Source organism: Salmo salar, chromosome 13 (genome assembly GCF_965601325.2).
Source record: "Salmo salar chromosome 13, fSalSal1, whole genome shotgun sequence".
Classification (NCBI taxonomy): domain Eukaryota; kingdom Metazoa; phylum Chordata; class Actinopteri; order Salmoniformes; family Salmonidae; genus Salmo; species Salmo salar.
In genome coordinates, this window is record NC_138303.1 from 105,229,342 (window position 1) to 105,242,647 (window position 13,306).

At 43.0% G+C, this 13,306-nt stretch overlaps 1 protein-coding gene across 1 annotated transcript; it reads left to right on the forward strand.

The window, feature by feature from the left end:
- Positions 1–3,518: 3,518 nt before the first annotated feature.
- LOC106568458 (Krueppel-like factor 4) lies at positions 3,519–9,741 on the forward strand. The gene is made up of 5 exons (XM_014138826.3): positions 3,519–3,882; positions 4,066–4,180; positions 4,926–5,682; positions 5,853–6,020; positions 7,853–9,741. Exons 1-5 carry the CDS (start codon positions 3,830–3,832, stop codon positions 8,026–8,028), a joined length of 1,269 nt encoding a protein of 422 aa, XP_013994301.1. The 5' UTR covers positions 3,519–3,829; the 3' UTR covers positions 8,029–9,741.
- The last annotated feature ends 3,565 nt before the right edge of the window (positions 9,742–13,306 follow it).

A 13,306-nucleotide genomic window follows, 5' to 3' on the forward strand; every position in this document is an offset into this window, starting at 1 on the left:
CATTAGAAAAAACAGCAAATTATGGAATTTCTTGTGGAAAAAAGGTGTCGTATCCCCCCCAATAGAGTTCCAGAATCTATGCCAACGTGCATTGAAGATGTTCTGGCTCGTAGTGGCCCAACGCCCTATTAAGACACTTTATGTTGGTGTTTCCTTTATTTTGGCAGTTACCTGTAGATCAGAGTTGATACTATACACCTAATGTAAATACATAAATAAAGAAAATCAAATTAGTTTTGCTAGAACATCAATTAAGTTATTAATATATATTTTTGTTTTAATTAACCATCATAAAATGGGCACATATAAGTACTAGTACAGCAGTATGATGACGACACTGGAATGGATAGCCAACTGTAAATAGAACCATGAATTGATAGGAGGTACACAATGCTCTCTCTCTCTCTCCCTCTCTCTCTGAGCCAACCACCTCAGAAAGAGTTGAAAGTGTCCTCTATACAAAGACATTGTCCTCCAATCATAAAGAAAATGGCCATGCTGACATAGTCCCTTTGTGTTTTAAAACCTGCTGCAGGAAACAGGTATTCTTTAATAAAAAAGAAATTGTTTTAACTCATAACAAATACTTCTCACCAACCAAAGTCAGGAGGTTCAGTCTATAAAATGGATATGTGATGGCTTATGACAGTTGGCCTAGACTATATCCCCAGAATACGTTGATAGTGGAAAAATACTACCTGCTAACTAAGTCAAACAATTCTTCTACAACTATCATATCATGTCTCTACATTGAAAGGTAGATATCATGTGCAGTAAATGTGGTAATGAAGACAACCAATGGGATACTTGTTGACATGGCCCAACCGACAAGATCCTGATGCAACAGGATTGGTGGGCCAGTAGTGTTTGCTCCAGAAGTGTTTGCTCTCCATACAGGACTCTAAACTGATAGATGTCTAACTACGGGACAGACAAAACATTTATGTTGGCTTCCAGCTCTAATCAAACACTGACAGCCTCAGCCCACTTCAAAAACAACATGAGAGTCAATTCAGAGATCATGCTAGTTTATAAGTATTACTGGTGTTATATAAATAGATGTACATAGTCATCGACATTGAGTGTACAAAACATTGAGGACACCTGCTCTTTCCATGACAGACTGAACAGGTGAATCTAGGTGAAAATCTAGGTGAAAGCTATGATCCCTTATTGATGTCACTTGTTAGTTTTAAGCATTGAGTTTTAAGCATTGAGACAAGGATTGTGTGTGTGCGCCATTCAGAGGGTGAATGGGCAAGACAAAATATTTTAGTGCCTTTGAACGGGGTATGGTAGTAGGTGCCAGGCGCACGGGTTTGTATCAATAACTACAACGCTGCTGGGGTTTTCACGCTCAACAGTTTTCTATGTGTATCAAGAATGGTCCTCCACCCAAAGCACATCCAGCCAACTTGACACAACTGTGGGAAGTATTGGAGTCATGGGCCAGCATCCCTGTGAAATGCTTCTGACACCTTGTAGAGTCCATGCCCTGATGAATTGAGGCTGTTCTGAGGGGAAAAGGCGGAGCAACTCAATATTAGGAAGGTGTTCTTAATGTTTTGTGCACTCAGTGTAGCATGTTGAGTATATAGTCATAATTGGAACTCAAACTGCCTATTCTATAGAAAGTTAACTGCCTATTCTACGTAAAGTTAACTGCCTATTCTATGGAAAGTTAACTGCCTATTCTATGGAAAGTTAACTGCCTATTCTATGTAAAGTTAACTGCCTATTCTACGTAAAGTTAACTGCCTATTCTATGGAAAGTTAACTGCCTATTCTATAGAAAGTTAACTGCCTATTCTATAGAAAGTTAACTGCCTATTCTATGGAAAGTTAACTGCCTATTCTATGGAAAGTTAACTGCCTATTCTATGGAAAGTTAACTGCCTATTCTATGAAAAGTTAACTGCCTATTCTATAGAAAGTTAACTGCCTATTCTATAGAAAGTTAACTGCCTATTCTATAGAAAGTTAACTGCCTATTCTATGGAAAGTTAACTGCCTATTCTACGTAAAGTTAACTGCCTATTCTATAGAAAGTTAACTGCCTATTCTATGGAAAGTTAACTGCCTATTCTATGGAAAGTTAACTGCCTATTCTATGGAAAGTTAACTGCCTATTCTATGGAAAGTTAACTGCCTATTCTATAGAAAGTTAACTGCCTATTCTATGGAAAGTGAACTGCCTATTCTATAGAAAGCTAACTGCCTATTCTATGGAAAGTTAACTGCCTATTCTATGGAAAGTTAACTGCCTATTCTATGGAAAGTGAACTGCCTATTCTATAGAAAGCTAACTGCCTATTCTATGGAAAGTTAACTGCCTATTCTATAGAAAGTTAACTGCCTATTCTATGGAAAGTTAACTGCCTATTCTATAGAAAGTTAACTGCCTATTCTACGTAAAGTTAACTGCCTATTCTATAGAAAGTTAACTGCCTATTCTACGTAAAGTTAACTGCCTATTCTATAGAAAGGACATTCATACAAAGCATGTTGTAATGCTGATCTCACATGAGGTTCAGAAATAACTTAATCATTTACTGTCCCACTCCTTCAATGATCACAAGACATGGTGTGAGACCTATGAAACCCTAAGGGAATGAAAAGTCATGGACACATAGTTAACATTAATCCTGAAGTGAGCCAATGCTTCTCTCATGTTATGATTACTTTATGTATAGGTTGATCATGCATATGGCCAAAACTATGTGGACACCCCTTCAAATTAGTGGATATGTCTATTTCAGCAACACCCATTGCTGACAGGTGCATAAAATTGAGCACACCGCCATGCAATCTCCATAGACAAACATTGGTAGTAGAATGGCCCATACTGAAGAGCTCAGTGACTTTCAACGTGGCATGGTCATATGACGCCACCTTTCCAACAAGTCAGTTCCGTCAAATGTCTGCCCTGCTACAGCTGCCCGTCAACTGTAAGTGTTGTTATTGTGAAATGGAAACGTCTAGGTGCAACAACGGTATATATATATATATATATATATATATATATATATATATATATATATACATATGTTATTGAATTTTGTTCTTCACTTTCGCTTAAAACGCTCAGGCCCGCATGCCGCCTGTTGCCGACACCTGGACAAGAGTGACAGACCATCGAATACGTACAGTAGATGGGAGTGTCCCCGTTCCAGGATGAGCATTTGTTGTGTCTTCTATAGGGGCTACAATATCTGTGTCAATGAGAGCAGCTACAAGTCATTATTCCTATACTAACAAGCCTACTTTACATGCGCACGTAAAACCAGTCCTTTAGAATTGCGTCGATCCGGTTTCCCTACATTAGCTCTTGATAAAAAAGGCAAACGGCATGTAGGGCCTCCCTGTTGCCATCGCTCTGTTTGTATGGATATAAACAGAAACAGTTTGAGTTTTTTTCTTCTCTCTCTCTCTCTCTTTCAGCCCTGCACTCTCTTTGCTGTTGTCATGAACTGCACCTTCTTTTTTTCTACCAGCGCGCGCAGTGTTGTTCCCGTCCTGCCGGGCGGTTGCTCAGCAACGCGAAGGCGTGTCCACCAGCGATGATTTAAGCCGTAGGAAACCCTTGCTCGCTGTCACTTTGTCAATTCAGTCTGTTCTCTAGTCCCTGCATGGAAGTGGAATTGCTAGGGGACGAGGGAATCCCCCTATAGTGTCGCCTCACTCCTGATGAATTTGCATCAACGTTACCAAGCTTGGTTTTATCGGTCTCCGTTTGCCTGTTCCATTCGCTGCGTCCACAAGCATGGCTTGGAGTGAAGTATAGCGCCACATCATCTCGGACTGTCAACCCGTGAAGAATAAACAACTGATGCTGTACAACAAACGGTGTATTTATCAGAAGAAATTCATCAGAGGAACCAGGTAGGCCAATATTTTCATTGATGAGGTGCGGGCTTTTTTTCAGTTTGACTATCCAGAATATTGGGTTGCCATAATAAAGACATTGCGCTTGGATTTGATTCACTACGTTAGCCTATTCATTTTTTGGGGGCGAAAACGAGAAGGATTTACGTTGATTTTGAAAAATATTTTTTGTTTATGCAGGCAACCACCAAGTGACTTCGACAATATGGCATTGAGCGGGACGCTTTTGCCATCCATATCCACATTTGCAAGCGGCCCGAATGTCAAGAATAAATCCATGGGACATGCGAATTTGGTGAGTATGGTCTACTATATTAGCTATCTATATATCAACAGTCTAACTAGCCTAAATAGGACATTCTGCATGTTTAATGGTAGGTCAGTACATAATCGGTTTTAATGTAGCCTATGTATTTTCTATGTAAATTCCTTTGCTTGACCTTATGTCATTGCCGCACTCTAGAATACCGCACCTCTGTTGGGGCGTGCACCAGCAAGTAGAATTTTCAGTGTGGCTACTAACTGAGTGGAGGGTAGCCTACTGTAAGTGTTTAGATTGCAGTAGTGGCATCCTATTGCTTTATTATAAGACAATTGATTTATGTTGTTGACTTATTATTATTATTATTATATCAGGTGAATATAGAATAGGCTATTAAATGTGACTATTTTAAGGATCTGAGGTTTGTTATATAGAAGCCTAATAAAGTTCAAAATCTATGCAGATCTGGGATTACACACAAGAATATCTCATGACACAATATTTTCTCAGATAGAAGATACATTTGACAAAGAATCACAGTTTTTATATAGTTCAGTTAGATAGAGAGGGGGAATCTACAGGTAGCTGTATTTAACATTTGGCAATGACATGTTATGACCTAAGACCTGTCTCAATGATTTAGCCATGGATATCCTATTAGATTATTCAAATTCCTAATTCTATGGACATTCAGCGTTATGTTAATTGAATGACTATGACCACAGGTGTCTTTCAGTCCTTGTGCTCTGTAGTAATGTGTTTCTCTTCCCTTCCCTAGAGATGGAAGGAGGATATCTCCACTGTCATGACCAAGAAAGAGGCTGAAGATCTGGACCTACTAGACTATGACTTTATCCTGTCCAACACTATGCTACAACAGCAGGCTGAGGCCATGGCAGCAAGTGGGTCCCAGAACCTATCCCCTTCCCCGGGCTCGTACTCATCCTACCAGCTCCCCTCTCCCCAGGACTCTGCCCACAGTGACATGCTGTACACCATCCCTGACATCAGCGACGTGTCCCCCTCTGGGGGGTTCGTGGCCGAACTGATGAGGCCTGAACTGGACCCAGCATACCTCCACCCCACCAGCCTCCATGGCAAGTTTGTGGTGAAGACCACCATGGATATGGCAGAATACGGCCAAAGCATTAATGTGATTAGTAAGGCCGGTGTAGGTGTCAGTGCTGCCACGGACTCCTCCCCCTCCTCCTTGCCGTTTGTTTGTCATATGATAAAGCAGGAGAACCCCAGCATGTGCACCATCACCCAACCCATGGATCTCCACCTTGGGGGGGTGAACTCACACTCCCAGCCCAGGACTGGACAGAGGCCTCACCTCGACCCCCACGGTTTCTCCCCAGGGGGGCGTCCTATGACAGCCAGCCGATCAGCCTCATCTCTGTCTCCGGACCACCACCCTTCCAGCCAGGTGTTATCCCACCCCCAGATCCCTCTGCCTGGCCAGGGCTACCACCACAGCTCTCCGACGGGCTACTCGCCCTTCCCTCAACAGCCTGGGTCTCTACGGTACCAAGGTCAGTACAACTTCAATCTAAGTGTTTTTGACCAAGAGCTTTTTTTTTCACATTCATCATTTGCTGGTGCCTGACGTTGAGGTAAACTCTGAGGGGATGATGATGATGATGATGATGATGATGATGATGATGATGAAGCTCATCACTCCACCCTCTTCACCCCCGTCTAGAGCTTTTGTCCCCTGGCGGAGATTGTCTACCGGAGGAGCCCAAACCCAAACGTGGCCGGCGCTCCTGGCCCAGGAAGAGAATCGCCACACACACGTGTGACTACGCCGGCTGTGGGAAAACATACACCAAGAGCTCCCACCTCAAAGCACATCACCGAACACACACAGGTTGGTACACATGTTGGTTGTCTCATTGTTAAAACGCTGTTTCAAACAGTTCTATGAAGTTAGAAGAACTTTAGGAAGCACTTTCTCTTGTTGTGTCAGATGTTATTTAGGGCATAGTTAGCCTACACCAACCTTTCATCCAGCTGGGTACTTTCTCATTCCCATCGTCCTTCTTAATTATGTGTGACAGTATTCATTACTGTAGTTTATGGTTTATTATGGGATGGTAGGCCTTTCTTGATTCACAGTGGGAAACTTTGACGTGGAATTTGGATTAATATGAACTTTTCCTTCTTTATTAATTTAGTCATGTTTTTGGTTTGCAGACAGTCTGTTGCAAAGGAGACCAACATTTAATGGCTGAAATAATCAAATGTATTGATTGTAATGGAACACTTTGTAATAGGCAGCAGTGTGACCTTGTGTTTTAACTATAGATCTACATTATGAGAGGATTTTATTTTTAAAAAAAGAAATATATGGCTCTAGTAATTACAGTTAATTTCCCTCCGAAGTACACTCTTAAGTTCACCCATAACTCGTACCTTCCCTGCTACCCCAAGATGCTTGCCCCTGGCATAACGGCTGTTGTATTGCCAGCAGTAAATTACTCCACTGCATCACTATGGTAAAAGAGAGAGAGAAGCCCAGTTGGCAGGTGTCATGAACAGGCAACAGCAGCAGGTTGATACTGATCCTGTTTAAATACAACCGCAGGTTGATTCGTTTACAATTTATGCACTGCAGGACAGGACCCACCTCTTTCTGTGGTGAGGAGAGTTTGGTCTGTTTTCACTCTAAGGAGAACAAACAAAATTCTAACACACCTCTCTCTGTCTCTCTCTCTGTCTCTCTCTCTGTCTCTCTCTCTGTCTCTTCTCTCTGTCTCTCTCTCTGTCTCTCTCTCTGTCTCTCTCTCTCTCTGTCTCTCTCTCTCTCTGTCTCTCTCTCTCTCTGTCTCTCTCTCTCTCTGTCTCTCTCTCTCTCTGTCTCTCTCTCTCTCTCTGTCTCTCTCTGTCTCTCTCTCTCTCTCTGTCTCTCTCTCTCTCTCTCTCTCTCTCTCTCTCTCTCTCTCTCTCTGTCTCTCTCTCTCTCTCTCTCTGTCTCTCTCTCTCTCTCTGTCTCTGTCTCTGTCTCTGTCTCTGTCTCTCTCTCTCTCTGTCTCTCTCTCTGTCTCTCTCTCTGTCTCTCTCTCTGTCTCTCTCTCTGTCTCTCTCTCTGTCTCTCTCTCTCTGTCTCTCTCTCTCTCTCTGTCTCTCTCTCTGTCTCTGTCTCTCTCTCTGTCTCTCTCTCTCTCTCTCTCTGTCTCTCTGTCTCTCTCTCTCTCTCTCTCTCTCTCTCTCTCTGTCTCTCTCTCTCTCTCTGTCTCTCTCTCTCTCTCTGTCTCTCTCTCTCTCTCTGTCTCTCTCTCTCTCTCTGTCTCTCTCTCTCTCTCTGTCTCTCTCTCTCTCTCTGTCTCTCTCTCTCTGTCTCTCTCTCTCTCTGTCTCTCTCTCTCTCTGTCTCTCTCTCTCTGTCTCTCTCTCTCTCTGTCTCTCTCTGTCTCTGTCTCTCTCTGTCTCTCTCTCTCTCTCTGTCTCTCTCTCTCTCTCTGCTCTCTCTCTCTCTCTCTGTCTCTCTCTCTGTCTCTGTCTCTGTCTCTCTCTCTCTCTGTCTCTCCTCTCTCTCTCTGTCTCTCTGTCTCTCTCTCTCTCTCTGTCTCTCTCTCTCTGTCTCTCTCTCTCTCTCTGTCTCTCTCTCTCTCTGTCTCTCTCTCTCTATGTCTCTCTCTCTCTATGTCTCTCTCTCTCTATGTCTCTCTCTCTGTCTCTGTGTATGTATTGTCATTACTAGGAGAGAAGCCTTATTGCTGTGACTGGGAGGGCTGCGGCTGGAAGTTTGCCCGTTCAGACGAGCTCACACGGCACTACAGGAAACACACCGGGCATCGCCCCTTCCAGTGTGCCAAGTGTGACAGGGCCTTCTCAAGGTCCGACCACCTGGCTCTACACATGAAGAGACACCTATGAGACGCTCACTGGACACCATGGACCAAGACTAAAATACTATAAATATTATTACACAGCGACCTGAACTTGTGACTTACAAAAAAAAAACATTGCCTTCTAGCCATCCATTGTCAAAGCACCAATACAAGCTGTGTGTTTCCTGGTAGTGTTACACTCTCAAGGGTCCAACCCGATGACTAAAGACTGTTCTTTGTCCATCTATGGGCTTGTGATCTGACATTTGACAAGACCCCTCAGAACAACCTCTTTTGTGGGACAAAACTGGAATTGCTCATCTATTTATCGACAAAACCTGGAGGACTAGGTGCTAACGTATGACTGGAAACGTATCAGAGATTTACAGGGACAGCCCAAGCCACTAAGCGACCACCATTTTTTTTTTTTATTGTCTGAAGATTATGATCATTTTCCCTAACATGTAAATTGCCTTTCACATACTAACGGGGGAGGAATCAGAAAGATCACATACTAACGGGGGAGGAATCAGAAAGATCACATACTAACGGGGAGGAATCAGAAAGATCACATACTAACGGGGGAGGAATCAGAAAGATCACATACTAACGGGGGAGGAATCAGAAAGATCACATACTAACGGGGGAGGAATCAGAAAGATCACATACTAACGGGGGAGGAATCAGAAAGATCACATACTAACGGGGGAGGAATCAGAAAGATCACATACTAACGGGGGAGGAATCAGAAAGATCACATACTAACGGGGGAGGAATCAGAAAGATCACATACTAACGGGGGAGGAATCAGAAAGATCACATACTAATGGGGGAGGAATCAGAAAGATCACATACTAACGGGGGAGGAATCAGAAAGATCACATACTAACGGGGGAGGAATCAGAAAGATCACTACTGGAATTATTTACATTATAAGTCAAAACTTTCTCAGAGCAGAGCTCAACTTGCCCGACTGCTATAAATGCCATACATTATCTGTCTTTCAGTCAGATAATGGGGAGGAACCAGAAAGATCAGTTTCAGGCTACTGGAAGTCTTAGCGGTTTGGTTGTTTTCACCGCAACAATGGGTCAACCTCAGAGCAGGCTCAACTTGCGCGACTGTTCAGTTCACTTGACCCTGGCCCTTAATGTCATTCCCTGTATTGGTTATCAGGGAAACAAGAAACGCAGACAGAACACAGAAGTGACGGAACACATCCTAAGAGGCCTTCTATCTATTCAATCAGAAACAGTCCATTTGTCTTTGTGAAGTTCATACTGTTCAACATACTGTATTAGACATTTATATTTATATTACTCTATTCTTCCAAGCCATTGACTTCAGGTACACATTAAATGTATATGTTATAGGATGGTGCTCAAAGACTTTACTATATTAAAAGGTACCAAAGAATTTGAAAAAGAAAACAGATGAGAGTATGGAAGTGTGGTGGTCTTGTCTGTGAGTTTCCTGGAGACCTCTCTCCTTCCACAATTTGACTTTAATCAGGTGAATTACTTTGCTCCTCATTGGTGATGGCAATCTCTCAACGCGCTGTGGTCGCAAAGTGCAATAATGTTATATGAGACATTCATATTATTTTTCTAAAGAAATTAGTAACTCTGAACAAAGTTTTTTTTGTTTATAGACAAAATATGTTATATAATCTTAAATGTTGTACATTTGTAAATAAAATGCTTTTGAATGTTTTGTATTGTCTTTTACAACATAAAGAATAAAATATATTTGAAATTAACTTTTGATGTACTGATCACTGCTGTTTTTAGAGCACTGTTCTGTGAATTCTTCCATAATAGCATTTACCTGTACAGTGTTTTGATAAATGCATTTGGTAAATGTATCACTTATCTCAGCCATGTTATCCAAAATCAAGCCATATGATTATCTAGTTTTAATAAACTATATATTTTTGGACCGTTTATTTATGTAAATTAGAACACATTTTAATAATAATAATAATACATGCTTAAAGTAACTGTCCAGTGTTTCCAGATTTCTAGGAAATATTACCTATAATTACTTACAATATGGGTGTAATGGTGTTATTTCCAAATCATGGTGATTAAGTCTGTGTTGGAATGGTGTGGGCGTACCAACAACAGAATGGTGTGGGCGTATACCGGTCATTAAAATATTCATGTGAGTAGACACTAATTGGCCAGCTTATCCTCCTCTATGAGCAAATGGCAAGCACTGTTTGAGATACAACTTTGAGGTGTGGTTTCTGTAGTGGGTTTTTTTCTTCTCCAATTTATGCTTTTGCCACAAATAGTTTAGGATGAGTCAACAACATTATTTGGGTATGAGTTAACAGAAAATACACTTTTTAAAGTGACATTTTCCACTGGACAGTTATTTTAAGATCTTCATTATTATGCTTAATAATGCTTGTCTCCTTTTTCAAAGCTACAGTATATACACAGATAGTGTATGCACTTCATAATCAATGCAAGCATCCAAGTTGTAGAGCTTCTGTTTCTGGCAATTTCAACAAACGTAAATACATCTTATATAAAATAGTTATTAAACTAGTTATATGTAAATATTTATCAAGATAGACATCCCCGTTTACCTGTTAAAATTCATTTAAAACTAATTTATACAATTCCTTTTTTCATTATTACTGTCTGTAGTTCCCAAACTCTTATTTTATAGTTCTGTCACGAATAAACAGCACATTAAAAATGCATCAATAGGCCACAGCAGGCTCACACAATGTGTCTCCCTTTCTGATAACGAGACTGCCTTGAGCCTTGGAAGACAATGACACACCGTTAAAAAGATCTTCACAAAATGCACTTCTCCATGTCCTGTTACCATGGCGTTCTCTTTTCACCTGTCAGGAAGAATTAAGAGGTAAGCCAAGTTATTGGCTAGCATTCAGCACCGACACAAAATATACATTCCACTTTGACCCATACACTGAAGTTAGCCTAGAAGCATCAAGTACAACCAACTGAATCCAAGCATATAAGGAACCGAGGCCCGTGTCTCAGATTAGAATTGTTGCATGATCTAGGATCAGTTTTGCCTTTTAGATCATGAGTACGATTACATGAACAGATGTCACCTGATCCTAGATCAGCACTCCTACTCTAAGACACTTTATGAGTACGGGCCCTAGGAGGAAATACAGTTGAAGTGGGAAGTTTACATACACTTAGGTTGAAGTCATTAAAACTCGTTTTTCAACCTCTCCACACATTTCTTGTTAACAAACTATAGTTTTGGCAAGTCGGTTAGGACATCTACTTTGTTCATGACACTTCCGACTTCAACTGTATATTGAAGACAATTCTTATTGACAACGTTTTCTAGTTACTGTATGTTCATTACATGTACATTAAGTCATTAAGCATCATTAAACCTTTTGTTTTCCATTGACATTGTAAGGATTTTAAAAGAATGGATCTTAACTGCCGTCTTAGTTACTGAGTAAATATATGACCCTTTCTTTAGGCTATTATTGCTATTAGGGGATTGGTCAGGCTATCATCATTCAAACGTTTTGCTTCCAGCTCGTTTTAACAGTACTTTTTACTGAAAACAGACATTAGTGAACTAAAGGGGAACCCCCTGGGCAAAACCCAAGGGAACATATCCAATAGATTTGCCTATCCTCATTAGGAAGGATGTAAATTCACTCGAAACTTGGCTAACGAGACACTGTTTGTTGTGTGTTTGTTACCACTGCAACAGCAATGCATGAAGCCAAGTTTGTGTGGAAGTCAGTGGGAAGATCTGAGATCAAGGGAAATATTGCTACAGGCATGGGTGTAGGGGGAGGAGTATTGCCCCAACAACTGCTTTCAGTGTGTTTGCATTCAAGTGATTCACAGACCTTTAAATGCACGCTGGTATGTAAATACTATCAATAGATCTGGTGAAATGACCTGTGTTTAGACATCAATTACTTGGAGTACCTCTCCCACAAACATCAACACAATAATACATTGCTTTGGGTTTGGTGTGTTTCCCAATATGCAAATGTTCACAGAGCTTTAAATATATGCAGGTATGTAAAAAGTATTAGTGGCCATAGATCCTACCTTCCTCATAAATCAATTGTGAGTGGAAATACCTGTTTTTTGGTATCTCCTCCTCCTCCCTCCAACGGTGTTTCCCTCCTCCTCCCTCCACCGGTCTCTCCTCCTCCTCCTCCTCCTCCTATCTCCACCGGTCACTCCCTCCCTCCTCCTCCTCCTATCTTCACCGGTCACTCCCTCCCTCCTCCTATCTCCACCGGTCACTCCCTCCCTCCTCCTCCTCCTATCTCCACCGGTCACTCCCTCCTCCTCCCTCCACCGGTCACTCACTCCCTCCTCCTCCTCCCTCCACCGGTCACTCCCTCCTCCTCCTATCTCCACCGGTCACTCCCTCACTCCCTCCTCCTCCCTCCACCGGTCACTCCCTCCTCCTCCTCCTATCTCCACCGGTCACTCCCTCCTCCTCCTCCCTCCACCGGTCACTCCCTCCCTCCTCCTCCTCCCTCCACCGGTCACTCCCTCCCTCCTCCTATCTCCACCGGTCACTCCCTCCTCCTCCCTCCACCGGTCTCTCCCTCCTCCTCCTATCTCCACCGGTCACTCCCTCCTCCTCCCTCCACCGGTCACTCCCTCCCTCCTCCTCCTCCCTCCACCGGTCACTCCCTCCTCCTCCTATCTCCACCGGTCACTCCCTCCTCCTCCCTCCACCGGTCACTCCCTCCCTCCTCCTCCTCCCTCCTCCTCCTCCCTCCACCGGTGTCTCCCTCCTCCTCCTCCCTCCACCGGCCACTCCCTCCTCCTATCTCCACCGGTCACTCCCTCCTCCTCCCTCCACCGGTCACTCCCTCCCTCCTCCTCATCCCTCCACCGGTCACTCCCTCCCTCCTCCTCCTCCCTCCACCGGTGTCTCCCTCCCTCCTCCCTCCACCGGTCACTCCCTCCCTCCTCCTCCTCCCTCCACCGGTCACTCCCTCCTCATCCCTCCACCGGTGTCTCCCTCCTCCTCCCTCCACCGGTATCTCCTCCTCTGATAATTATCTTTCTGTACCCCCACTCCCCTCTTTGTTATTGGCAGTTAGTTAGTCAATACTTGACCTACATAACTGATTATGAAGACCCAGGCTCTAATTTCAGTCACAGGGAATGTCCACATTACTAACACTTGCTGACCAGACCAGACAGAGGGGCCCAATCCCACCCATCCCCTTCCCCAAACCCACCCTACACCTTCTCCAAATCCACCCTACCCCGTTCCCAAACCCACCCTACCACTTCCCCAAACCCACCCTACTCATTCTCCAAACCCTCCCTACC